At 41.2% G+C, this 26,255-nt stretch overlaps 1 protein-coding gene across 2 annotated transcripts in view; it reads left to right on the top strand.

Moving 5' to 3' along the window:
• VPS13C (vacuolar protein sorting 13 homolog C) overlaps nt 1-26,255 on the top strand; it is a 212,683-nt gene that overhangs the window by 75,678 nt on the left and 110,750 nt on the right. For both annotated transcript variants that reach the window (XM_069980827.1, XM_069980821.1), the window contains 11 exons: nt 8,326-8,420; nt 9,746-9,888; nt 12,260-12,452; nt 13,376-13,490; nt 14,961-15,097; nt 16,770-16,896; nt 18,249-18,366; nt 19,079-19,214; nt 19,710-19,803; nt 24,755-24,903; nt 25,001-25,157. In XM_069980827.1, coding sequence (XP_069836928.1) covers nt 8,326-8,420; nt 9,746-9,888; nt 12,260-12,452; nt 13,376-13,490; nt 14,961-15,097; nt 16,770-16,896; nt 18,249-18,366; nt 19,079-19,214; nt 19,710-19,803; nt 24,755-24,903; nt 25,001-25,157 — 1,464 coding nt within the window. The remainder of the gene's footprint in view (nt 1-8,325; nt 8,421-9,745; nt 9,889-12,259; nt 12,453-13,375; nt 13,491-14,960; nt 15,098-16,769; nt 16,897-18,248; nt 18,367-19,078; nt 19,215-19,709; nt 19,804-24,754; nt 24,904-25,000; nt 25,158-26,255) is intronic.

Below are 26,255 nucleotides of genomic sequence, written 5' to 3' on the forward strand. Positions count from 1 at the left end.
GAAATGAGCGATAATGAGACTGAACAGAAAGAAGAAATAAGAAAATACTTCTTTCCCTCAGAACACACCTCTGCCCTACTCAAAGCGGTCAGAGATGCTCTGAGTGTAGAACAAGTTCAGGAGCAGGTAGCCCCTAAAGATAAGATGTTTCAGGGACTGAAAGCCAAGCAGAAATTGGTTTTTCCAGTCCATGAGACATTACAACAGTTAATCACTGATGAGTGGGCAGAACCAGAAAAGAGGTTACAGGTGCCCAGCGAAATTAGAAGACGGTTACCCTTCGGGGAAGAAGATACGTCTAAGTGGGGAGATATTCCTAAAATAGACGCACAGGTAGCTAAGACCACAAAAAAATCCTTATTGCCCTTTGAGAATTCCTCTCAGCTCAAGGATCCCATGGACCGTAAGGCGGAAAGCCTCTTAAAAAAATCCTGGGAAACAGTGTCGTACTCATTAAAAAATAACGTTGCTGCCACCTGCGTTGCCAGGGCCCTCCATGTCTGGGTAGAACAGCTAGAAGGCCACTTAAATGATAAATGTCCAAGACAACAAATAGTGGACTCCCTACCCCTACTAAAAGATGCCACTGCATTTTTAGCCGACGCCACAGCGGAATCTATCCGATTCGCAGCTAAAGATGGCGCACTAACCAATGCCGCCCGCCGGGCGCTCTGGTTAAAAAATTGGACCGGAGATAATACCGCCAAATCAAATCTGTGTGGTATACCATTTGAAGGTCAATATGTGTTCGGAACACACCTGGATAAAATTATAGAAAAATCGGCAGATAAAAAGAAAGCCTTACCAGAAGAAAAACCCCCACAAAAGAAACAACAGTATAAAAGACCGAAGTTTCAGGACAACTACCGCGGTAAAGGGAAAGGGGGCCGCTGGAGTTACTCCAAGGGAGGGAAAGGGAGAAATATTTTTTTCAACCCCAAGTCCTCCCAAGATAAACAGTGACACCGGTCCGGTAGGGGGAAGACTGAAGGACTTTTCAGATGTGTGGACATATATTACCAACAACAACTGGGTAACAAATATCATCAGGGAGGGCTACCGAATAGAACTAACTCACCCTCCCCCACACAGATTTACAATCTCACGTCAGTCTTCAGATCCCCTACAAAAAGAATTAGTGAAAAGCGTGAGGAAATTACAGAGTATGGAAGTAATCTCCCTAGTTCCACCAAAGGAGAAAGGAGCGGGTCACTACTCGAACTTGTTTCTAGTAAAAAAACCCAACGGCTCCTTCCGTCTAATTATAAACCTAAAACCATTGAACCAATACGTCAGATATCAGAGGTTCAAGATGGAATCAATACAGACGACAACACCCCTAATAGCGTCCAGGGCATTGATGGCCTCCATAGATCTCCAGGACGCTTACTATCATGTTCCAATACACCAGGATTCCCAAAAATATCTAAGGTTTGCGATTCTCATAGGGAAAGAGGTACGTCACTATCAGTTCAGAGCTCTCCCGTTCGGGATCTCCTCGGCTCCAAGAATCTTCACCAACGTGATGTCAGAGGTGATATCTTTTCTTCATCTCCAGGGAATAAATATCGTGGCCTACCTGGACGATCTCCTCATCATAGCAGACACACAAAAGAAGCTGATACAAGATCTGGAGACAACTCGCAACCTTCTAACATCTTTAGGGTGGATCATCAACGTCGACAAATCCGACCTGGTGCCATCTCACAGGAAAGTGTTTCTAGGAATCCTCCTAGATTCAATCCTTCAAACGTCATTTCTTCCGGAGGAAAAAATACAAAAGATCCTCACAAAAATCAGGAGACTAAAGAACAGCTCACTGACGTCTGTGAGAGAGGCAATGTCAGTTCTAGGCTCAATGACTTCATCCATCCCAGCGGTGCCTTGGAGTCAAGCCCATTCCCGATCACTTCAAGCCCAGATTCTAAAGACCTGGAACAAAAGACCTTCGGGATTAGACAAAAAGTTTTCCCTCACCCCCCAGACGAAAAAATCACTACGCTGGTGGCAAGGAAGAGAGAATCTACAAAAAGGGGTACAGTGGAACCCTCAACCCAAGGTAATAGTAAAAACAGACGCAAGCCAGACAGGTTGGGGAGCCCAAGTCGGGACCCAATTCTTTCAGGGGATTTGGGACACAAACGATTTAAAAGACTCCTCAAACCTCAAAGAACTCAAGGCAGTCAAAAATTCATTACAGGCGGCTCAAAACACCTTAAAAGACACCCATGTGCATGTTCTATCGGACAATGTCACCACGGTAGCTCACTTAAGACACCAGGGCAGTGCAAAACACAATCCCCTATGGTCAGTATCAAAACAAATATTCGCTTGGGCAGAGTCTCACCTTCTGTCTCTGTCAGCAACTCACCTGAAAGGAACAGAAAATACTCAGGCAGACTTTCTCAGTCGCCACCAGGTTCATCCAGGGGAGTGGTGTCTCAAAGATCAGATCTTCCGTCAACTAGTAGAACGCTGGGGGGAACCCGAGATAGATTTGTTTGCCACCAGAAAAAACAAGAAGGTGACAAACTTCTACTCCCTGAACCCATCAGACCACCCTACTGCAGTAGATGCCCTGACACAAAATTGGAAGGTAAAAATAGCTTACGCCTTTCCTCCCATCCCACTGATACCAAAGGTACTCCAGAAGATCAGGGATCAGGGAATAAAGGTTATTCTGGTAGCTCCATACTGGCCGAAGAGGAGCTGGTTTGGCCTCCTCAAGACACTAGCAGTGGAGGAGCCAGTCCTACTTCCACAAATAACCGACCTTCTCTTTCAGGGTCCGATTCTCCATCCAGAACCAGAAAAACTACAGTTGTCTGCATGGATCCTGAAGAGACAATATTAAGAAGCCGAGGCTTATCAGAGGAGGTAATATCCACTCTCATGAAAAGCAGAAAGAAGGTAACTAATTCCATTTACCTAAAAGTCTGGAAGGTGTTCTCCTCTTGGTGTAAATCTCCTCCACCAATTCCGGCAGAACCAAACATAGCCCAAATCCTGGACTTCTTACAGGCGGGACTTTCTAAAGGCCTTAGGCCAGCCACCCTTAAAGTGCAGGTTTCCGCCTTATCGGCAATCTATGACACAAATTTAGCTGAACATAGATGGATCAAAAGATTTATAAGAGCTGCGTCTAGAATTAATCCTAAACCTCAGACTATTCATCCGCCATGGGACCTGAATATAGTCTTAGAAGGCTTAACAAAACCTACCTTTGAACCTATAACAGACATTAATATAAGACTTCTCTCATACAAGACAGTCTTTTTGGTCGCGATATGTTCAGCCAGGAGGGTGAGTGAAATCCAGGCCTTAACTATCCGTAAACCATATTGTACTATCTCAGAAGACTGTATTACCTTAAAAACAGATCCTTCTTTTCTACCTAAGGTAGTTACAGAGTTTCATAAGAATCAGGACATTATCCTTCCATCATTCTGTCCAAATCCCAAAAATTCATTAAAAGAAAAATTCCATACTTTAGACGTTAGAAGAGCAGTCCTACAGTATATGGAAACTACGGCTCTCTGGCGAACTGATCAAAATCTATTTATCCAGTTCCAGGGAAAAAACAAAGGGAAAAAAGTCTCAAAAAGTACCATCGCCCGATGGATAAAAAACTCAATAACAGAAGCCTATAAAGCTCAAGACCTACCTTCTCCCATTAATATAAGAGCTCATTCTACTAGAGCGATGTCCACATCATGGGCCGAAAGGGCTTCGGCCTCTCTGGAACAGATCTGCAGGGCCGCGACATGGTCGTCCCCCCACACATTCTCAAGACACTATAGACTACTTCTGCAGTCAAGGGAAGATCTGTCCTTCGGCAGGAAGGTGCTGCAGGCTGTGGTCCCCCCCTAAGAGTAATGGTTGGTATTGCTCCTATGGTGCCGTCGTGAAGGTGAGGAGAGAAAATAGGATTAGTCTTACCGGTAAGACTGTTTCTTCGAACCTTCACGACGGCACCAGTATCCCTCCCTAGTATTGTATGTTTAATATGATACTCACGTGGTGCTATTGGTTGTTATAAAGGCACTGGTGCTGGGAGGAAAGGGAGGGGCTTTTAACCTCTCGTGCTTTTTCCTGTCCCTAGGGTACAACCCATCCTCCTATGGTGCCGTCGTGAAGGTTCGAAGAAACAGTCTTACCGGTAAGACTAATCCTATTTTTTTATACCTTTTACATTTAATTAATTACACTAAAATGAAATACATGATATGTGGGCTTTAATGTCATGGTTTTTCACATTAAAGTAATTTTAAAGAAAACCACACAACTGCTTAAACAAAAAGGAAAATGCAGTGTGTGCCAACAATGCAATGAACTTTTGATGATTTTACAAAAGAGTTCACGAAAGGGACACATTCATTAATTTTGTTAATTTTGGTATGTGACCAAATGGAATGTGATTTTAGTGAAGGTTTGCCATATTCACCAGCATGTCGAAGGCTGATACTACAATGGTTTGCAATAAATTAGAATATCAACAATTTTTCCCCCAGTATTTCAATTCAAAAAGTGACCTTATATATTATTACATACAGAGTGAACTTTTTCAAGCTTTTATTTCTGTTAGAGTTGATGATTTGGGGTTTTCTTGGCTGTAATCCATAGTCAGTATTTCAGAAAATTAGAATAATTAACCCAAAACACCTGCAGTGGCTCCCTAAGCGTTATAAAAGGTCCCTTATGGTGCGTTTACACAGGCAGATTTATCTGACAGATTTTTTAAGTCAAAGCTAGGAATGGATTTAAAAGGAGGAGAAATCTCATTCTTTCCTTTATGACCTGTTCTCTGTTTTATAGTCTGCTCTTTTCTTTGGCTTCAAAAATCTTCCGGATAAATCTGTCTGTGTAAACACCCCATTAGTCTGGTTCAGTATGCAACACAATCATGGGGAATACTGCTGACCTGACAGATGTCCAGAAGCCAGTCATTCACACACTCCACAAGGAGGGTAAGCCACAAAAGTTCATTGCTAAAGAAGCTGGCTATTCTCAGAGTGCTGTATCAAAGCATATTAATGGAAGGTTGAGTGGAAGGAAAAAGTGTGGTAGAAAAAGGTGCACAAGCCACCGGGAGAACTGCAGTCTTAACAGGATTGTAACGAAAATGCCATTCAAAAATTTGGGAGAGATTCACAAAGAGTGGACTGCTGCTGGAGTCAGTGCTTCAAAAGCCACTACATACAGACGTCTGCAGAACATGGACTACAAGTGTTGCATTCCATGTGTCAAGCCACTTCTAACCAATAAACAACACCAGAAGCGTCTTATCTGGGCCAAGAAAAAGAAGAACTGGACTGTTGATCAGTGGTCCAAGGTGCTGTTTTCAGATGAAAGTAAATTTTGCATTTCATTTGGAAATCAAGGTCCCAGAGTCTGGAGGAAGAGTGGAGAGGCTGTACACAATCCAAGCTGCTTGAGGTCTAGTGTGAAGTTTCCACAATCAGTGATGGTTTGGGGAGCCATGTCATCTGCTGGTGTAGGTTCACTATGTTTCATCAACACCAAAGTTACCGCTGCCGTCAATCAAGAAATTTTAGAGCACTTCATGCTTCCCTGTGCTGAAAAGATTTTTGGAGATGGAATTTTCATCTTCCAGCAGGATTTGGCACCTGTCCACACTGACAAAAGTACCAATACCTGGTTTACTAACCACAGCATCGCTGTGCTTGATTGGCCAGCAAACTCGCCAGACCTTAACCTCATAGAGAATTGATGGGGTATTGTCAAGAGGAACAGGAGAGACCCAGATCCAACAATGCAGATGAGCTGGAGGCCGCTATCAAAGCAACCTGGGCTTCAAAAAGACCTCTGCAGTGCCATCAGCTGATCCCTTTCAATGCCACGCCACATTGATGCCGTCATTCATGCAAAAGGTGCCACAACCAAGTATTGAGGGCATTTACTATACAGACTTTTCATTTGGTTGACATTTCTGTGTTAAAAAATTTTTTTTTTTCAGGTGGTTTTATTTAATATTCTAGTTTTCTGAAATACTGACTTTTGGGTTTTTCCTTGCTGTAATCCATAATCATTAACTTTAACAGAAATAAACGCTTGAAAAAGTTCACTCTGTATGTAATGACTCTATAGAATATATGAGGTCACTTTTTGAATTGAATTACTGAAAAAAATTTTTTGTTGATATTCTAATTTATTGCAAACTACTGTAGCTTCATTAGTGTACTAATGCTTTGAATGCTGTTTCCCCCCAGTACCATTGCACCAGAAAACAAGCACATGTACACAAGCACAGATACCTATTCCCCAAAGTGATTGTATATATAAATGGTTGTTAATCAGTTTTGGAATTTTAAAAGATACAATGATGCAGAAACTAGAAGCTTGTGGCAGATTCTAAGATCGTATAACACTCTGCTTAAAGGGGTAGTGTACCAAAAAAATTTTTCTTTCAAATCAACTGCTGCTATGAAGTGCCAGAGATTTGTAATTTACTTCTATTAAAAAATCTCAAGCCTTCCAGTACTTATCAGCTGCTGTATGCCCAGTAGGAAGTGGTATTATTTCCAGTCTGGAGAGCAGGAGAGGTTTTCTATGGGGATTTGCTCCTTCTCTGGACAGTTCCTGACATGGACAGAGGAGGCAACAGAGAGCACTGTGTCAGACAGGAAAGAAAGCACCACTTCCTGCTGGACACACAGCAGCTGATAAGTACTGGAAGGCTTGAGATTTTTTTAATAGAAGTAAATTACAAATCTCTGGCACTTCATGGCAGCAGTTGATTTGAAAGAATTTTTTTTTTTTTGTGCACTACCCCTTTAAAGGATTCTGGCAGGACAATGCAAATGGGGCTTTCTACTTTTCACAGCAGCAAAGTAAAAAAAAAATGGAATGTTAAGTCATGACATTGCTTTAATAAAGTTATATGACTTTGTAATACAACTTTATTTAAAAAAAAAATATTTTTTTATTTGTATATGTTCTTCCAGTGCTTTTGTGCAGTAAGGGTAGGTTCACACTACGAAATCCGCGCAAAGAAGTTCCGTCTGATTCCGTTGCTCGTACCACCTCATTGTGGCGCGCATCTCTGCCCATCCTGTAGACACGATTCTACAGCCGCGCGGATGCCGTTGTGTGAACCCACAGTTAGGGGCGTTACATCCCCTCTGCTGCCACCACTTGTTTGTGTCAGGAACTACTCGGCTCTACACCCTGCAGTTATCGGTCTTTTGCTCTGTTCTAGTGCTGCTAACAATGTACCATACGCGGTAGGGCTGGGCATTAAACTGTAAAAAAATTGAAACCAGCTGTGGCCTTGGTTAACCAACCGGATCTTCCATAGGTCGTTTTTGTTTTGTTTTTTTCCTTTTCCCCCACCTTGCTGCACCACACGGAAAGGAAGTAACAGCAGGGGCTGGCATTTTTGGAAACCCAGAGTGGCGATAGCTTGGTGCTTTTCCACATGCAGGAGCGCAGTGTGTAATTTGTTGGTCTTGCCTGACTCTGCTTACACCTCTTGTAAAAAAAAAAAAAAAAAACGCGTCACTCCTCTATGAAGTTTTTTTTTTTTTTTTTAACCGTGACCACAGCAGGCAGCATTCCAGTTCCCTGATCGTACAGCTTCGGTAGCTGCAGATGCCTCTGAGCTCTGGTCAGTGGATGGGGCTGCCAGATTAGCAGGATTCCCAGAGGAGGTGAAAATTAATGACAGCCATGTACCTTTTGCTTCTCATGGTGTCACCTGATCCCCTAACACAGTGCCTCACACCTGCAAGGAGCTGTAGCATTTAGCTTATTGTCAACATTAGGGGGCCCCAGTGGGGGGCCTTTAATAATGGCAATAGACTAAATGGCACTGCTCAGTGAGTTACTTTTTTTTTTTTTTTTTACACTTTACTAAAACAAAATATTGCCAGTTTGCCACGACTATGTGGGTGTGGCTTGCACAGGGGTGTTTGGCAAAAGGGCGTGTCTTAAATATTCATTAATTGTTGTCTAGGATACATGTTCAATTAACATGGTATTGATTTAGACCATTATCGCCCAGCCCTAGTACATGGGAGGAACCGGACCCTGCTCTGTTTAGTGCTGTGCAGCGGCGCTAGAACAGAGCAGGAGATTGGGAACTACAGGTCTTAGAGTTCCCAACACAAATGGTGGTAGCAGCAAAGGGCTGTGTCACCCCTTATTGCTGCCAGGCACTGGAGGTAAATATAGAAGTAAAAAAACAAGTACAAAAAAAAAAAAAAATCTATTAAAGACTTTTTTCTCTCTCTCTCTGGAGTACCCCTTTAAACCCTTATTGGCTATATTTTATGTATAATAAATGTGTGCCTTAATTTATTTCAGAAATTGATGACTTAATGACTCCTGAGGAGAAGAAGAAACTCTTTACCGCAATAGGTTACAGTGAAAGCTCTCACAATCTCAGTTTGCCTAAAACAGTAAGTAGATACTCTAAATGCTTTTTTTTTATTTTTTTTTTTAGATGTGCTCAGAAATGCAACAGAAGCTAGTTAATACCATAAACTAAACAATTTACGGCAATAAATTCAAATCAGCAGAACTTTTGGTACTTCAATCTTAGCTTTTATAGGTCACTCATTGCATTAAGTAAGCCTAAAAAATGTTATCTCCCGTTCTCTGAATCGCTACTTGAAAGGCACTCTTTTGTATGATGGGGTCTTTCACAACAGATTAGCCATTAAAGGTGTTAGATCTTAAAATCGTTATTGGTACTTTAATAATAAAGTTACGCCACCTATGATGTGGCGTACAGAGTTCAGAGAGAGATTTATCTGACAGATTTTTGAAGCCAAGAACAGACTATAAACAGAGAACAGGTCATTAAAGGAAACCTGTCACCCCCCCGTGCCAGGGTGACAGGCTCCCGACCCCCTGTTAGATCCCCCTATACTTACCTCATCGCGCCGGGTCCCGCTTCCTAAACCGGTCGGGTGACTGAGATTTCAGCGCCCGGCGCACTCGCTCGCGTGAGGTTCCGGTGCCTATAGAGAATGACGGCGCATCGGACTCCCCATTCATTCTCTATGAGCATCTGACTCTCCTGTAATCGCCCGCGCGCCGGGCTTCGGGCGCTGAAATCTCAGTCACCCGACCGGCTCAGGAAGCGGGACCCGGTGCGATGAGGTATGTATAGGGGGATCTAACGGGGGTTGGGAGCCTGTCACCCCGGCACGGGGGGGGTGGGGGGGTGACAGGTCCTCTTTAAGGAAAGACTGATATTTCTCCTTTTCTCAAACCCATTCTTGGATTTTTTCCTCTTGCCCCTTTCTTTTCAACACAATAAACAGTGTGGCAAAATTTGAGGCATTCATTTTACCCACTTTATTAACACCAAAGCACCAATGGATTATCACCTTCCCTCTACCATGTATGTCAGAGAGTGAGCAGCAGTCCTCATTTTCTCAAATGCTAAATTTTGATTTGTCATAAAGGAAAGACTGAGATTTCTCTTCTTTTCAAATCCTTTCCTGGCTTTGGCTTTAAAAATCTGTCAGATAAATCTCTCTGTGTAAACATTCTGTTCATATTGTAGCCCAGATTTATGTAAAGGAAGATTCAGGAAGAAACCCATATAAAACCTCCCACAAAGCTGTAGCCTGCTTAGTTGCTATGGGTAACTCATTCATTCTATTTGTCTTTTCACAAGTTTAGAGATGTATTCCCAAAACTGTTGTCTGGAACTTGAAAAGTATGGTCATTATGGTAAACTAACGTTTTTGGGTTTTTTTTTGTTCCCATCCAGTACGTTGCTCACATTCTAAGTTTCCAGCTAGTTAGCACATCTATAGTTATCAGAGATGATGAGCATTCACCAGAGACATTGAAGGTGCAGATAGTTGATCTCAGCACTAAAGTGTACCAGAGACCGGGAGCCCAGGCAATAAAGTGAGTTATTTGTTATGTACAAATGAAAGAGCTCTTAAACACAGTGGAATCAACCTGCAGCTGCCATGTGAGATTGTTGGTGGCACCTGGGCATGGTGCTTTAAACCGTGACAAGTTTTAGGGCCACCTGCAATTACTGGTGATTGGCAAGCACCAGTGGCCTCAGCGTATCACCACTCATTGCAGGTGGCACCTGAACCTGTCACCACTTAATGCGTCAAGACCAGCTGTCATGTGCAATCAGGGGACCTACATGGAAACTTCAGGGCAGTAACACCTTTAGGCTACAAACACACACGCCAGATCCGCAGCGGATTTTAGGCTGCAAATTAGCAGCAAAATACGCTGCAGATCTATCACTGGTCATTCTCAATGAGAAGATATACTCACACTTGTGGCGAGGCAGCACACTAATTGGCTGAAAGGGACATCCAGCCCGGAACCCCCAAAGCAAGCCTTAGTGCGGAGCAGGTACTGTATGCTCCGGGCGGCGGGGGGGGGGGGGGAGGGGAGGGGAGGGGGGATTGGTTAACGAAGCTGTCACTTACATGCTCGCAGCGGGATGTCAATCCGACTGCCAGTATGTCTTCTCATTGAGAATGACCTGTTGCAGGTGTTTTTTGCCCACTCACTCACAAGGCCAGGTATTTAAATTAGGAGGTTGCAAAACATTTCTGCAGCCCTCTATAGCTGCACAGTGGCTATTTGTAGAGAAATAGGACATGGTTTTGGCCACATTCACACCGCATTCTGAATGTAAATGTGGAAATAGTCTAAATACATTTTTCACTTTGCAGTTAAATAACTTTTTTTTTTTTTTTTTTTTTTTAAATGCTTATAAAATATTACATTTATTATTAAATATAAATAGGCTTGCAGACTAAATCAATGAATATAGGAGAGCTGACCAATTTTTTCCAATGAATATAATGTCTGTGTATGGCATGACACAGTTAAGGCTGTGTTCCCACATTTGCAGTTATGAATGTGGTCGAAACCACGCCCCCATTCTAATAGCTGCACAATGCTATTGTCAGCATGGGGGCATGGCTGCAAACGTGGGATTGCAGTCTAAGCTTTGAAGACTCTAAGGCCCCGTTCCCACTGAGCAAAGGTAGCGGAATTCCGCGACGGAATTGTCCGCCGCGGAATGCCGTTAGCCTCCCGCTCATAATGGGACTCTATGGGAGGCGCGCGCTCCTGCCCTGTCCGCGCTGAAGAATGAACATGTTCATTCTTCAGCGCGTACAGAGCAGCAGCGCGCGCCTCCCATAGACTCCCATTATGAGCGGGAGGCTAACGGCATTCCGCGGCAGACAATTCCGTCGCGGAATTCCGCTAGCTTTGCTCAGTGGGAACGGGGCCTAAGGCTGTATTCCCACGTTCCGTGTTCCTCACAGACCACGGACGAGGAATGCCTGTAACTGAGTCTCCCCCGCCCATGCAGCATCTGTATTTAGATGGGAACTGTACTGATATGCGCCACGCTGTAATGACACAGCGCCTATCTGTACACAGCATCTTATCACAGATGCTGCCCGGGCAGGGGAGAGTCCGTTACAGGTATTACTCGTCCGTATTCGTGAGGAATACAGCCGAACCATTGATTTAGTCTGCAAGTCTGTTTATATTTTAAAGTCAATGGGGGGGATTTATCAAACATGGTGTAAAGTGAAACTGGCTCAGTTGCCCCTAGCAACCAATCAGATTCCACCTTTCATTTTCTAAAGAATCTGTGAGGAATGAAAGGTGGAATCTGATTGGTTGCTAGGGGCAACTGAGCCAGTTTCACTTTACACCATGTTTGATAAATCTCCCCCAATATGTCAACTGCAATTTACTTTGCCAGCTAAGATGCTGTTGGATAACTGTTAGTGCATGTTGCTGCATGGAACCTTTCATATAACTGTCCTTTTTTCTCCCTTTGAGTAGTATGAAAGAGGCTTTCTCAACCCTTGAATTGTTGCAAGCTAAAATGCCTTCCCACTGTCTCCTGAGTTCCATCCACTGGCTCAGGGTGAAATGCAGATGCATGAGCAGCATAATGGGGCACTAAATGGGCTGCTGCAGTCACTAACTACATATTTGCTATTTAGAAAAATTGAGATTCATGACAGACACTTTTTTTAATTGCCATTCTTCTGAGTAAGATTAAAGGGGTTATCAAGCGTGGGGGCACTTTTTTGGGGGGACCGGGGAGGAGGTGGCCACCTCCTCCCCATTCCCCCCCCAAAAAGTGCCCCCGCGCTGGAGCACCCCTTTAAGTGTCCTTTCTTTTGATCATTTTACTTCCAAGGACCTACTCAGTCGAAAATATACTGTTGTTTAAAGAAGATATTAATCTAGTTTATTTATTTTTTTTAAATTTCAGAGTAGAAGCAAAACTGGACCACTGGTATGTGACTGGTCTCAAACAGAAAGATATAATTCCATCTCTAGTAAGTACGATTGGCTCCAGTGAATCATCCCTTCTTAAGATCCTCTTTGAAACGAACCCTGAAGACCGCACCTCTGATCAGGTCCTAGTATTGCAGTCCCAACCTGTGGAGATTATTTACGATGCTGTAAGTTTTTATCTTTTTTATTTGTGTTTTGTTTTATAACTCTGTAAGCTTTTTGACCATTTTTATTTTCCATGTTCTTGACTGCTAAAAGGTGAATGGAGATTTTCTGGCCACATTGTACTTTTTAACACTGTTTTCAGTTGCTCAGTGGCTCCCATTATGTTTTAATACTAAAGTTTTAAATACTGGGTTATGGTTTGAGGGAGATACTTATAGTGCCATCCAATGGTTTGCATGCATCTGTCCTACATGATAAGAATGCTAAGGCTGCATTCACACGTTCAGTGATTTTCCCGATCTGTGATTGTGGTCCGGCAGCTACCTCCGTGATCCGTGCAAAACAGTCCGTTTTGCATCCGTTTTGTATCCGTGTCCGTTTTTTTTCACGAATCTGTCTTACAGCATTATAAATGACATTGATTACATCACATCCGTGTTTTTCACGGATGAACACGGATGTCACATCTGTGTACATCCGTGAAAAACACGGATCTCATTTATTTCTATGGGAAATCCTTTCCGTGCATCCGTTCCGAGTAATGACATGTCCTATTTTTTAACGGAACGGATCCGTGAAATCACGGAACATCTGAATAGCCCCATAGAAAGCAATGGGCTGTAAAATTGTCCGTGAGCACGGACAACTTCCCGGAACGTGTGCATGCAGCCTTAAGGCCATTTTTTTTTATTTAGCATCAGACAAGAAATGTTGAGGGTAGTAGATGGAAAAGCACTTCTAGCCTTTAATGCTCCTTCTAATCTTCTGAAGTTCCCACATTTTCATAAAGCAGTTGTACACTTCTGTTTATATGATCATTGTCCCTATGATGTGCTAGTTTTATGAAGAGATGTTATCAGCGCAGGATGTCAAGGTTGACTTTTAGTGACAATTGCTATTGTCCCTAATCTAATTTCTATGGTAGGCAACAATAAACGCTCTGGCAGACTTTTTCCGGACACAAAAAGGAATGGATTTAGAACAGCTAACTTCAGCCACGTTGATGAAACTAGAAGAGATTAAAGAAAGAACAGCTGCAGGTAATTGGGTGATTCTCATCAATCTGTCCATTGTGGTGGGTGGGTAAATGCTGGAAAGGAAAATATATATTACCACCCCACCTCCACCCTCCCAAATAATGGAGTTTGTACATATTGGGACCCAACATAAAGATCATTTAAAGATTAGTTCCTTTTCCAGCAATATGTACTGGAACATTTACTTTTTCCAGCAATATTTGTTTCATGGCTTAAAATTGGTAGGACCACAAGTTCTAACAGGACTTGTTACCCGAGCTTTTCTATATAGGCAGTGGTTCATTCAATAAAAATGGCGTATGATGGAAAAACCACCTAATTTGTACACATTTTTTCAATTTTTATTTTAATTAGTTTTTAATTTTGGCCCCTTCTTGTATTTGAGTTTGATACCCCTGACTTGATGAATGAGGAAACTTATAGAAACTGTCAGAAGTCATCATCTGACATCTTGTCCTCATAATATTTTGCCTAGATATTTTTGGTTAAAAAATAATCAGAAAGACCTAGGCTTCTGAAACAGTACAGAGTCTATGGCAAAGCTCCTATTACAATCAGTTGGAGCCTGCAGGTTTGTATATATGATCCTAGTAGGTACCGTAGGTTACACTGACTTCTCCCCTGCAGTGTAATCAGAGCTGGAGTTGTTGACTAGATTCTCACCATCATCATGGTTCTTTTCAAACTACAAAGATTTAGGCTGGGTTCACACAGCTTTCTTGCAGTGCGTTTAACATATACATTTTGTGAAAAAAGGAAGCAATCCGTTTGGATGCATTTTTCCATTGACTTCCATTATAATAATAATTGATCAAACCAGATGCAAAACTAGTAGCAGTGGCAGTCAGCATAGATAGTGAAGCTGGGTGCTTTCCCAAACTTTCATTACCTGCCACCTTGATTCAGTGAGCACAGTCAGCTTAGGCTGCAGTACAGCTTGGTACTTCCCAGAATCCACACAATTTAGTCTTAGCTTAGACTGCAGTAGTTAGGTACTTTCTCAGAATCCATCCATACTGAGTTACTTAGCAATTGAGGGGTCTTGGTTTTTAACATTTTGAGTGTCTTTTAACCACATCCAGGGGTGTTTGGTCCCCCAGGCCACTGTGCCCAAGGAATGTTTTAGCTTATTAATAAAAATAAATATGGTACTTTGTATGCAGATCAGAAAAGTAATCCCCCAAAGTCCTTAGGAGAGTCACATCCCTTGTAACACCACTCATGGCCCAAGAGATATAGTGGCGCGTACTTGCAGTATTACTAGATTTATAGAGTTTTACTTTACCCCCTACTTTAGGGAAAATCCCACCTACTAGTTTTACTGTATTGGGGCATATTACATATGCCCCATTTTAGGAGAAAAGATATGATGACTTATGAATTAATCACAAATTAACAAACGTTCAGTTTATTTTCACTGTCTTAAAGTGAAATGACCAAAGTTGCCATATTATTTGTGATTTTTTTTTCTAGGGCTGTCGCACATGATTGAAACTCGGAAAGTTCTTGATTTACAAATAAATCTGCAACCATCTTACTTGTTGATCCCAAAGACTGGCTTCTACCATGAAAAGACTGACCTGATCATTGTGGATTTTGGTAGTTTACAGGTATATAATAGCAAGGCCAACAAGTGTGTTTTTTTTTTTTTATATTAAATCCCTTATATGACCTTTTCCCATAGAGATCACAGTTGGTGATTAAAATCTTAGTTTGCTAAAAATAATCTAATCCTTCCTTTTACGATGACACATGTTTAGTGGTTGCAGTGGAGTTAAATAACCTTATCTCTATCTAAATTTAGAAAGTATAAACGCCAAATATAGAAGGTATAATTACCAAATTTAGATCTTTCTGCCTTATTTGTCCGTATCTAGTTTTTACTGGATATCTTTAGATTATATGAGCACAAAGCCCAGTATTGGCTATTTCTGGACACTGAAGTGCGTTGGTAAATGCTTTGCACATGTTTTCCATAGCAGAGGCTTCAGATATTTAGTCTTAATGGACATACAATTCAGCTACAAGGGTTGATTTATAATAGTATCTGACATGTAAACATGGCTGACATGACATCTAAACATGGCAGCTGTAAATGAAATAATTGTAATATAATAAATCTGCTATTTTGTAGCTTGTGTAAATGCAGTACACCATTTTAGTTTTATGACTTCTATTAGTTTGTTTACTAAACATTTTCGCTGAGGTAATTGACTCACTTTAAAACTGCTGAAATGTATAAACTTTGATGAACAGTGACTAATAATACAAATTGATTTGCATCCATGACCTTTCATTATTTACCCCACTTGCTCTTGTTCAAGTAATGAATGTTGTAATACATTCTTAAAGGGTATTTCGGTTAGGTAAAATTCATGTTGAATCATCCCCCCTAACAGTTCATTCCCTACTTATTATCTTTTCAGATAATACTACCCCATCACATTATGGTGGCCTCATACACGGGGCAGTCCTACACTGTACTATGTCCTCTCTATGGCATGAAATACGCCTATGCTCTGGGCATGCAAGATCTGTCTTATACCGGCACAAGTAGTTACACCACCTGGGTGGGATAGGTGGAGTGCACGACCAAGTAGAGGCAGCCACTCCCCATCTGGAACACAGAAACAAAAAGACAAATTTGGTCAGCTCTCCTAGAACACCATTCACACTAGGCAGGAGCACGTTGCTATGGCTGAAGTTGCAAACACACAAAAACACAAAAAATTGCAACAGCTCACCGCAATGGCAAGATACAGACCCACTACAGGCATGAAAATAGTTAAAAGAGGCCCCCCAACTGCTAAAAAAACCCCAAATAAACAAAGTGTGGTATAAAATTTATAGAGTTTGACTGGAGTGCTATACTATTTACAGTGAGAGAATTTCATAATTAAGTTCCTGGATTCTCAAAGAGAACCACTTTTTATATGCTAGCAGACATGCCATTGTAGACCAGTTCTCAACCCATTTCTGTCTCCCATGCATCCATGAAGCAGATTTTTGAGTCCTTCTTATTCAGCGTTAAGGCCTGTTCACACTATAGAATTGGTGCAGAAATTCTGCTTGGAACCCCTGTCCGCGGTCTCCGTGCTGAATCCCACCTGCTGTCTTTCAATGGGAGGCCTTGCACGCCTCTCCACTCAAAGAATTCACATGTCAAGATGTGGGCAAAGGGCAGCATGCTCAAGATGAGTCAGGCACTTATTAAATATATAATTTTAATACAATCTATGCAATTAAAATTAAATTATAATTTTATTTTTTATTTTTTTGTAGCTTAATAGTATTAACCAAGGTTCTCTTTCAACTGCTGGAACTTCATCTCTGGAAGAGCTGATGGATAAAGCCTATGATAAATTTCATGTTCAACTTAAAAAAGTCCAAATGCTGTTCAGCAAACCAGGTATTGTTTAGTTTGCTTTAAAGGGGTTATCCATTATGCACAGGGTTAGAATTGAATTCCATTTGCAAGATCAGTGGGGGTCCTATTATTCAGACTCCCAGAAGCCCACTCCATATTCTGTCTACCTGTTTGCCATTGGCAGTCACTAAGGGGTTAAACTAATTCATTCTTACAGCACCTTGGGAGGTAATACGGCTTGAACACATCATAATTGCCCAGTCAGATATAAAAAAAATGTAACAAGGAAGGGGTGATAGCAAGAGACTAATCTTTGTTTTCAGTCTGGCCACTAAGCCTAATAATAAACTGACAGTTAATGTTCTGTAGAGAACGCTTTTCAGCAATCTCCTCCCTGTCACTACAGGAAGAATTACAATAAAAACGAACACCAGTATATAATTAATAACAAGCCATTCATAATGGCTAATGATCAGAGCTCCCCTCCTCCCACTGCTTGCTCAACCACATTTAGACAGTTCACATAGCATGCCTAGAAAACTCTCCAATAGAAGTTAAAAAAGTCAGCTATGTCCATGGTACTGCTGTGTACCTGTCTCTAAATGCTGTGCAGAAAACCTAGACAACATAGGTGCCCCTGTACTAATGTACAACAAATGAAATCCTTAGGCCCAGATTTATTAAAGGGGAACCATCATCAGTTTAGACGAACCTAACCTGCTGATAGCTTCATATTGTGCACAGGGTGCTGAGGAGGAAGGTATGTCTCTTACCTTCATCCTTTGCGCCGTTCCCATGCAGTTTTAATGTAGTCTACTCTTCAGTAAGGCCATTTGAAGCAATGTCCCGCCCCCTCTAATGATGAACAGTGGAGCAGGTCGGCTGGGGGCAGATCATTGATCTGGGGGTTGGGCAGTTTTTCAAATAGCCTTTCCGGACACAGGACTACATTAAAACTTCACAGGAACGGTGCCATGGATGAAGGTATACTTTCATTCTCAGCACCCTGTGCGCAGTAGGGCGCTATCATCAGCTATCGGAGTCTTCTAACCTGCTGATAGTTTCCCTTTAAAGAGTGTAAAAATGAAGTTGGTTCAAATTGCCCATAGCAACCAATTACAGCACAGCTTTCATTTTACTCGAGCTGAAGGCTGAGCTGTGATTGGTTGTTGAGCGCAGTTTATATTTTATACCCTTTTACATGCTCTGGGCCATAGACTTCCTGTGAATCCATATGCCTTATGTGCCACCCACTGAGGGGAGACAAATAAAAGAAAAGGTACAGAGCTCAGCTGAGTTCTATTGACTTGGCACCCTGACCCTCAATGATCAAAACTTCTGACATTTCACTATAAGATGTTTTTTAAAAAGATAATTGCTATATTCCATTGCAGGCCAAGACTGGAAGTCTGCTCGAGGGCTGAAATCATCATCCCTTCACATTTTGCAGCCTCTAGATATTGAGGTAGAACTTTCCAAGGCCATGGTTGAGCGAGACATTCGAATGCCTAGGTGAGAAACACCTGACATCATACTTTTCATTTTCATTATAGTAATCACAATTTCACACTATTATCTTTTATGGTTTAACATTTCTCAGCTTACAAATACTAGGCCTTTCTTTTACTGCTCCACTGTTAGCGTTTATATTCCGTTAGACTGTTTGCACTCAGTACATGTATTTAAATGGGATTGCTCACTAGGGGTATGTTCTCACTACGGAATATGCAGCAGAATTTCAAGAAGAGATAGGGGTCATTCAGTCATTTTAGTTCTAGCTCACAGAGGTTAAGAAAGGAAGTTGTATTCTAGAAATCCTTTATGTTGTTTTTAAAATTAGTATGTTAATTACAGACTATGATTTATGTTATTTCAGTGCAGTTATTAGAGATGAGCGAACCTCGAGCATGCTTGAGTCGATCCGAACCCAAGATTTCGGCATATGATTAGCGGTGGCTGCTGAACTTGGATAAAGCCCTAAGGCTATGTGGAAAACATGGATATAGTCATTGGCTGTATCCATGTTTTCCAGACAACCTTAGAGCTTTATCCAAGTTCAGCAGCCCCCGCTAATCAAATACCGAACGTTCGGGTTCTGATCGACTCGAACCCGGTTCGCTCATCTCTACCAGTTATTCTTTTGCATGGTCTTGTTAGGCCTAAAATCACCACAGTTGTGTGTTACTGTTCATCGCTGAACCGGGTTTTTTTTTTTTGCCTGAAGGTTTAAAGTGTCTGGAGAGTTGCCTTTACTACGCCTGAAGGTTTCTGACTATAAAATTCAAGGGGTATTTGAATTGGTAAACAGTATTCCTCTTCCCCAATCTCAGACTAGTAGTCCAACCACAAAGGAGAACAAGGTAAAGCCTGTTCATTAAATTCTGGATATGATCTAGTTAGGGCTTTGTCAGTGTTTGCATTATTTTACAGGTGTGTGTGTGTGTGTGTGTGTGTGTGGTAAAACAGCATACCAACTACTATAAATTGCTTCAGTTTTTTGTAATGCGGTTACTGTTTGCCTTGGGTAAAACAGGTTTCACATCTGCAATTTATGTGACTAAAACTGCACTCCGATTTTTACATTTAAAAATGTTAAAATAAAATATTAATTGTTTTATTGTCCTGCTAAAATAGCCCTAAAGGATTGAGAGAGAAACAAAACAGTTGTATATTTTATTTTTCTGGTTACCAACACCAGGGTGTTTTGTTCACTCACCCGTTCCAGTCTGTTGTACCTGGCACAGCGATCTTGGGAGTCAGTAAGTGAGAATACCACCTGTGTAGAAGGAGTGAAGGAAAGATAGAACGGGGAGTGCTTCTTTAAATGAAAAAAATATATATATTTTTTTTTTTAGATTCCTGCTGTCCCAATTTTGACTACGAGACCAGAAAAACTCTTTAAACATGATATTGAGAAGTCATTACTTTTGAATGAAGAATCATCATCCGGTGAGAGGATTATTCATTATACATAAATGATATAAAATAAATTAGTTATTTACTTCTCATTTTGCTTCCAGGGTTTTTGCCCTCCTTGCTTTACAAATACTAATTTGCATATCCTTTCTAAGGATTTTCACTGGTCCGTCTAAGAGGCAATCCAAATCTTAATGGAATTTTTCATTTTAAAGAGATTCTGTACCCACAGTCTGACCCCCCCCCCCCCCAAACCACTTGTACCTTCGGATAGCTGATTTTAATCCAAGATCTGTCCTGCGGTCCACTCGGCAGGTGATGCAGTTACTGTCCTAAAAAAATACTTTTAAACATGAAGCCCTGTGCCAAATGGGAGTATCTGTGCCCTAACTTTGCACAACCTCTCTGTCCCTCCTCCCCACCCTCTTCATCATTAGGAATGCTCCAGGCAGATTGCCTCCTATTCCCCACCTGTGGCAGCCCGGCAGATGGGCTGGATCGTTAAGGACCTGTGCAATGTTCAGCATGGAGAAAATGTTTCCAGTGGCATTCCTAATGCTGAAGAGGGTGGGGAGGAGGGACGGAGGGGTGGTGCAAAGTTACTCCTGTTTGGCACGGGCTTCAAATTTAAAACGTTTTAAAAAATTTCTTTTAAAACTGCATCACCTGCCGAACGCTCCCCAGGACAGATCTTAAAAGCAGCTATTCAAAGGTACAAGTGGTTGGGGGGGGGGGGGCAGATTGTGGGTACAGAGTCGCTTTAACTTACAGTGATTTTATGTAAAATACTTTACTGTCCAGTAGCATTTCTCCAAAATGCATCAAATGCACAGAAGGAAAGTGCTTTGTTAAGGGGCTTATATTGTATACATAAGATAAGAATTTTAAATGTAATATGCAATCATGTCAATTAAATTTCAACATACTGTACACTTAAATTCCATTTTCTCTATGTATCAGTTACCATCTCTCCCTTTATAGTTGGCTGTTTATTGTATGTCAAGGCAGTATTACATGTCCCGATGTTCCAGGGAAGTGATTGGCAATCTTTCAGCTCAGCTTGTTCTCCGCTAGCTGCACGTGCTGTTACATGTGCAGACAGTGAGGGGATAGCAGCGGGAGGGGTCATCCGAATGATCCTTAGGTTGTTTGGGCGGCCCATTGAAGTCAGAAGCAGTTTACTGCTGCCACTCCTATTACATGGAGTGACGCGCAGCAGACTGCTTGTTATTTTTTAACATTTTGAAAGACCACTATCAGCCGACATAGTGCATGTCCAGCTCATCGTTGCATTTGAACATGTGCTATCACACTAAATAATTATTGGCTTGAACATTCGCTAATCAGCGAAGTAAGGCCGATAATCGTTCAGAGTAATAGGGCCTTAAAGAGGATGTACTATCAGGTACATTCTCTTTAATCTGACCCAGGGATAGAACGGCGCGGTCACGGGGAAGCCAGTGCCGCAGTCCGTTTTTTGAACTGTGGCCCTTTCCCGTGTATGGTGTTGTTCTATCCATTCTATGTTTTTTGGAGTCGCACGATCTTAGTTTGTTCATTGTTTGACTGATCAATGGGTCTCATACAAAGGACAATAATCTGCCTATTCAGCTAAAAATCGCATGTTTAATCATCAGAGTGTCTCGATGAGGAATCAAAGTATGTAGAGCAGAGCTGCAGGGAGACCAAATGAGGGCCAGGGTATAAACACACATTCACATTCACATTTGTGTTTGTTCTGGGAAGAACTATTTTGCCTTTTGAGCATATATTTTTCTAACAAGAAGATTTTCACTTGTGGGAAAAAACTATGAAAAGTAAAACTGTTTGGTTTTCCCTATATCAGCCAATCACAACTGATTAAGAAGAAGCTTTTATTTTATTTATTTATCTACTAGAGATGAGCGAACCGGGTTTGGGTTTAAGTCGATCCGAACCCAAACGTTCGGTATTTGATTAGCTGGGGCTGCCGAACTTGGATAAAGCTCTAAGGTTGTCTGGAAAACATGGATACAGCCAATGACTATATCCATGATTTCCACATAGACTTAGGGCTTTATCCAACTTCAGCAGCCACCGCTAATCAAATGTCGAAAGTTCGGGTTCGGATCGACTCGAGCATGCTCGAGGTTCGCTCATCTCTATTTTCTACCTTTTGTGGTTTGGTTCACCATACTATCCTGTCAATATAAGCATTGTTGTCAAGCATGACAACTTTACATCGCATGAAGGAGAAGATGCTCCTGAATGTGGGAAGCTATCATGTCACCTAATTTCCAGCACGTTTAGAACTGAGCTCAGACAAAATTGCCAATTACAGAGTAAGGCTATGTTCACACAACGTTTTTTCAGCTCCTTTTAAAATTACGTCCGTTCTTTTGAGTCTAAAATAACGGACGTTTTTTTTTTTGCAGCCTGGCCTCCCCTTAGTGCAATGACTGATGTTTGCACATTATTTTAGTTTGGGGTTACTAATTGCCCTTTCAGTGTGTCTTAATTTAAAATTCCATTGAATTTAATAGTAAAAACGGAGAAAGAACGGTGACAAAAGAACTGTGTGTAAACAACTAATAAAAAACGTCGGCTGTTTGCAAAAGACGTCTGAAAATAATGTTCATGTTTATTATTTTGACATCCGCGGCAAAAACGTCCGTTTTTCAATGCATTGTGTGCATTGGACATCCGTCTTCCCATAGACTCTAATGCATTGCCATTGCAGTCAGTTAAATCGCGGCAAAAACTGATGTTTTTTTAAATAGCGAAATCGGCCGCTTTTTCTCCATTTTTGACGTTGTGTGAACATAGCCTAAGTCTATAACCAAAGAATTTTTCCAAATAACATCATGGTAAAGTTACAGGTATTGCTCCAGTGCACAAAACATATTATCCCAAAAATTCACTTGGGAATATAGGTATGTTTTAAATAGAAAATATCTACTATTCGTTTTGACACCGAAAGGCTTTTTATAGCATGTTCATGACTAGTTAAATTGTTGTCTAGGTAAAGTGAGGTGTAAATCTAGCTAAGTGTCCATTTACACAGATTATCTGACAGATTATCTGCCAAAGATTTAAAGCCAAAGCCAGAAACAGACTATAAACAGAGATCAGATCATAAAGGAAAGCATGAGATTTCTCCTCTTTTCAAATCCATTCCTGGCTTTGGCTTTAAATCTTTGGCAGATAATCTGTCAGATAATCTTTTTGTGTAAATGGACCTTAAAGTGACACTGTCACCCCCTTTGTGCATTATGACATCTCTACACAGGTGTAAAGTGTAAATTTAGCGTTTTTCATACCTTATTTCATATCATACGTCATGGTGTTTGTTCAAGTAAAAAGTGTCCTTTTATCAACTGCAGATTGTGTTAAGTGGGCGGGGCCTCACGGCATTAGCGCCACTTAGCCCCGCTCACAACGCCACAGTTGGCTCCGTCCCCTCGCCGGCCATTGGAACAGGCTGGCCGAAAGGTCTAGACCCCACACCCTTTACGTCGACCAACCAGTGGACGTCAAGGGGGCGAGGCCAACGGTGCCGTTGTGGGCGGGGCTAAGTGGCACTAATGCCGCAAGGCCACACCCACTTAATACAATCTGCAGTTGATAAAAGGACACTTTTTACTTGAACAAACACCATGACGTATGATATGAAATAAGGTATGAAAGACGCTAAATTTATCCTTTAAACCTGTGTAGGGATGTCAGAATGCACAAAGGGGGTGACAGTGTCACTTTAAGCTTTTTCAGTTTAAATGAGATGACTCACAGCTGGTTAGTGTTTTATTTAGCCCTACCTAGTATACATGAAAGGGTGCCAATGATTCCGGCTCAAATCTTGCTCATTGAAAGGTTACATATTTTATTTAACCTTTGTAAAAGACAGCTGTTCATGTTCACCTGTTCCCTTTTTTTAAACAATATTTTAGAGTCTTTGTTCTGGATGTAAGTACATATGAATAGTGCTCTTTAGGGTTTATATGGTCAGCAGTAGAATGGTTAAAGTAGTATACGCAGTTTTTCTAGATAAAAAAAAAATAGGTTTTGTTTTTCAATCAGAAAGTTCAGATAAAGCAATAGTTCAGGACTTGATCAGATTAATATGTACAGAATACAGACTACAGAACGATTTGGGGCCATGAGAGGGCCAAAATGCTATGCCAAGTAAGCCTTTGAGACATGGAAATGCAAGGCCAACTTGAGGGGGTGTTGGTGGGGGACACCTATATAAACTTAGTTTCTCTTTTACAGCCTCCACAACTTGCTATTGCTTCTCACCTCTCTGTGTCTGATTTCTACTCTATTTGTGCACACCTCCAAGGATTCTCTCCCCTCTGTCCACAATCATAGCTAGTGTGTAACCCCCTCCTTTCTGCCATTTCAGTGATTTAAATAGAAAAACACATGACGCAAAGGTGTCTTACACATTACTTGCAATTTAGTTGTAGACCGTTATAGACTGGGTTCATGCATAGTATTTTCATCAGTATCTTTTATCAGAACCAAAAGTGGTACCAACATCAGGAAAAACTTTAAATGAAAATGTGTACATTTTTCTCTGTTTATGATCCACTTCTGGTTTTGGCTAAAACATCATTATTTAAACCACTATATTTGAACCCAGCTTGAAGGTAAAAACAGATGAAAAAATACAGGCACTAGGAACCTGGTGCTTAAAATGCAGATCCAGATCATACTGTCAACTATGAGCAAGCATCTTCTACAACGTAACAAAATAGTCTAACATTGTTTCCCTTGTACCTCTCAAGCATGTTTTATAACTTACACTTAGTATGTGACTGACATATTAATTAAAGTGACATATTAATTAAAGTGAAGATTTAATGAAAATGGTGCTGGGGATGAAGGTAAGAAAAATTATCTTCATTCTCTGTGTCCTGTGCTGTTTTTCCCTTTGATTATCAACCAAGAAGAAGGAAGCTTTTTCTTGTGTTACAGAAATATTCTGTATTATTTTTTTTTTCAGACTCTGATGAAGAATTCTTTGATGCAACAGCTGTTGTTTCAAGAAAATTGCCACAAAAAGCTACCACAAAAGCGGATAAATCCGCTGCCGCTGAAGAAACCAGTCTTGAGGAACTCACTGATCTTCAGCTAAAGTTTGAAATAAAAGAAGTAGGTATTAAATAGAATAAGATGTTACATGTGTCTCCCTTCTCAAGTTTTGTGGAAGTGCTCACTGTTTTATATGCTTGAAAATTCTACCAAATAGGTTACAGTAGAACTGACCAAGCAGCTGGCGGAGCAGGAGAATACAGTCCTCCTTTTCAGCATACAACAACTGGGAACTGAAGCCTGTGTTAAAACCTATGACCTTACAGTTGTATCATACCTGAAGAAAATAACGTTAGACTACTACGACATTACAGGTATTATTAGTATTATTATTATCATCATCATCATCATAATCATCATTATTGAGCTTAGTTCTTGGCTGAGGTAGTTAGTATGTTATTATCCTAATAAAATTTAGAACATGGGCATAATAAGTTTTACAAACAAAATTTAATTTAATTTCTTGAGCTATCTAGTGTGCATTACTACTTTTCAGTGTAGAATCTGATTCTTTTCCTTTATCGTGACTCTTTCTCTTCTGTGTTTTTTGGGTTTTTTTTAAAACAGTTTTTGTGTTGCATAAACCACGCTGCCTCCGCCTTCTTCCCAGCCACTCAAGCTTGATTGGCAACCTGAGCGCTGGCAAAGCCCAACGCTCAGGCTGCCAACCAAGCATGAGTTTCTTGGAAGAGGGCAAAGGCAGCTTGATTAAATGCCACTGTGGTTCTGCCCTCATGCCTAGTTACTGGGTGACAGGACAGATGATTAAAGATTGATATTTTGAAATTGCCACCCCACCAGAGACTGCTAGGTACAGTGTCAGAGAGCTTTGCCTGGCAGCTGTAAGGTATTGGTGCCAGGTCAGACTTCTCCAGGAAGGTGATGGCTTCCCTTTAAGGACTGTGAATGTAATGCTGGCAATGAGGGAAAACAAAGATGCAAAAAGGAAAAGTGTCTTTGGCTGTTCTTGCCTGTGTGCTCATAGCAGGTCTCCAGAAAGTATTGTACATGTCCTTCTGGTGTCTGTTTTTAATATGTTTTAAATGTAACTATAGTTATAAAATAAAAACATTTAAAAACCACAATTTACTGTGAGGCTAGGTTTCCTGATAACCATTGGTCAGCCAATGATCCTGCTAAAATCTTGTGTTTTACAGACCGCTGCATAACCACAACATTTTCATGTCAAAATTCATGTGTTGTCAAGAAACTTTCCCCTGATATGCAGACTTTGTGGTCATAGCACTGTCACAGTAACCTGTTTTAGCTGCCACCAAAAGTTTTGTTTATAGCATATTAGTTGTCAAAGAAGTCTTGGTTCGAGCTCTTCTTTGAGCAGTAAATTGATCTCCTGTTTTCACTGTGATCCTACAGTTCATGTGGGAGCTTTGCTTCTACCTGTCCTGAAGGTG

This window comes from Dendropsophus ebraccatus, chromosome 1 (genome assembly GCF_027789765.1).
Source record: "Dendropsophus ebraccatus isolate aDenEbr1 chromosome 1, aDenEbr1.pat, whole genome shotgun sequence".
Lineage (NCBI taxonomy): Eukaryota > Metazoa > Chordata > Amphibia > Anura > Hylidae > Dendropsophus > Dendropsophus ebraccatus.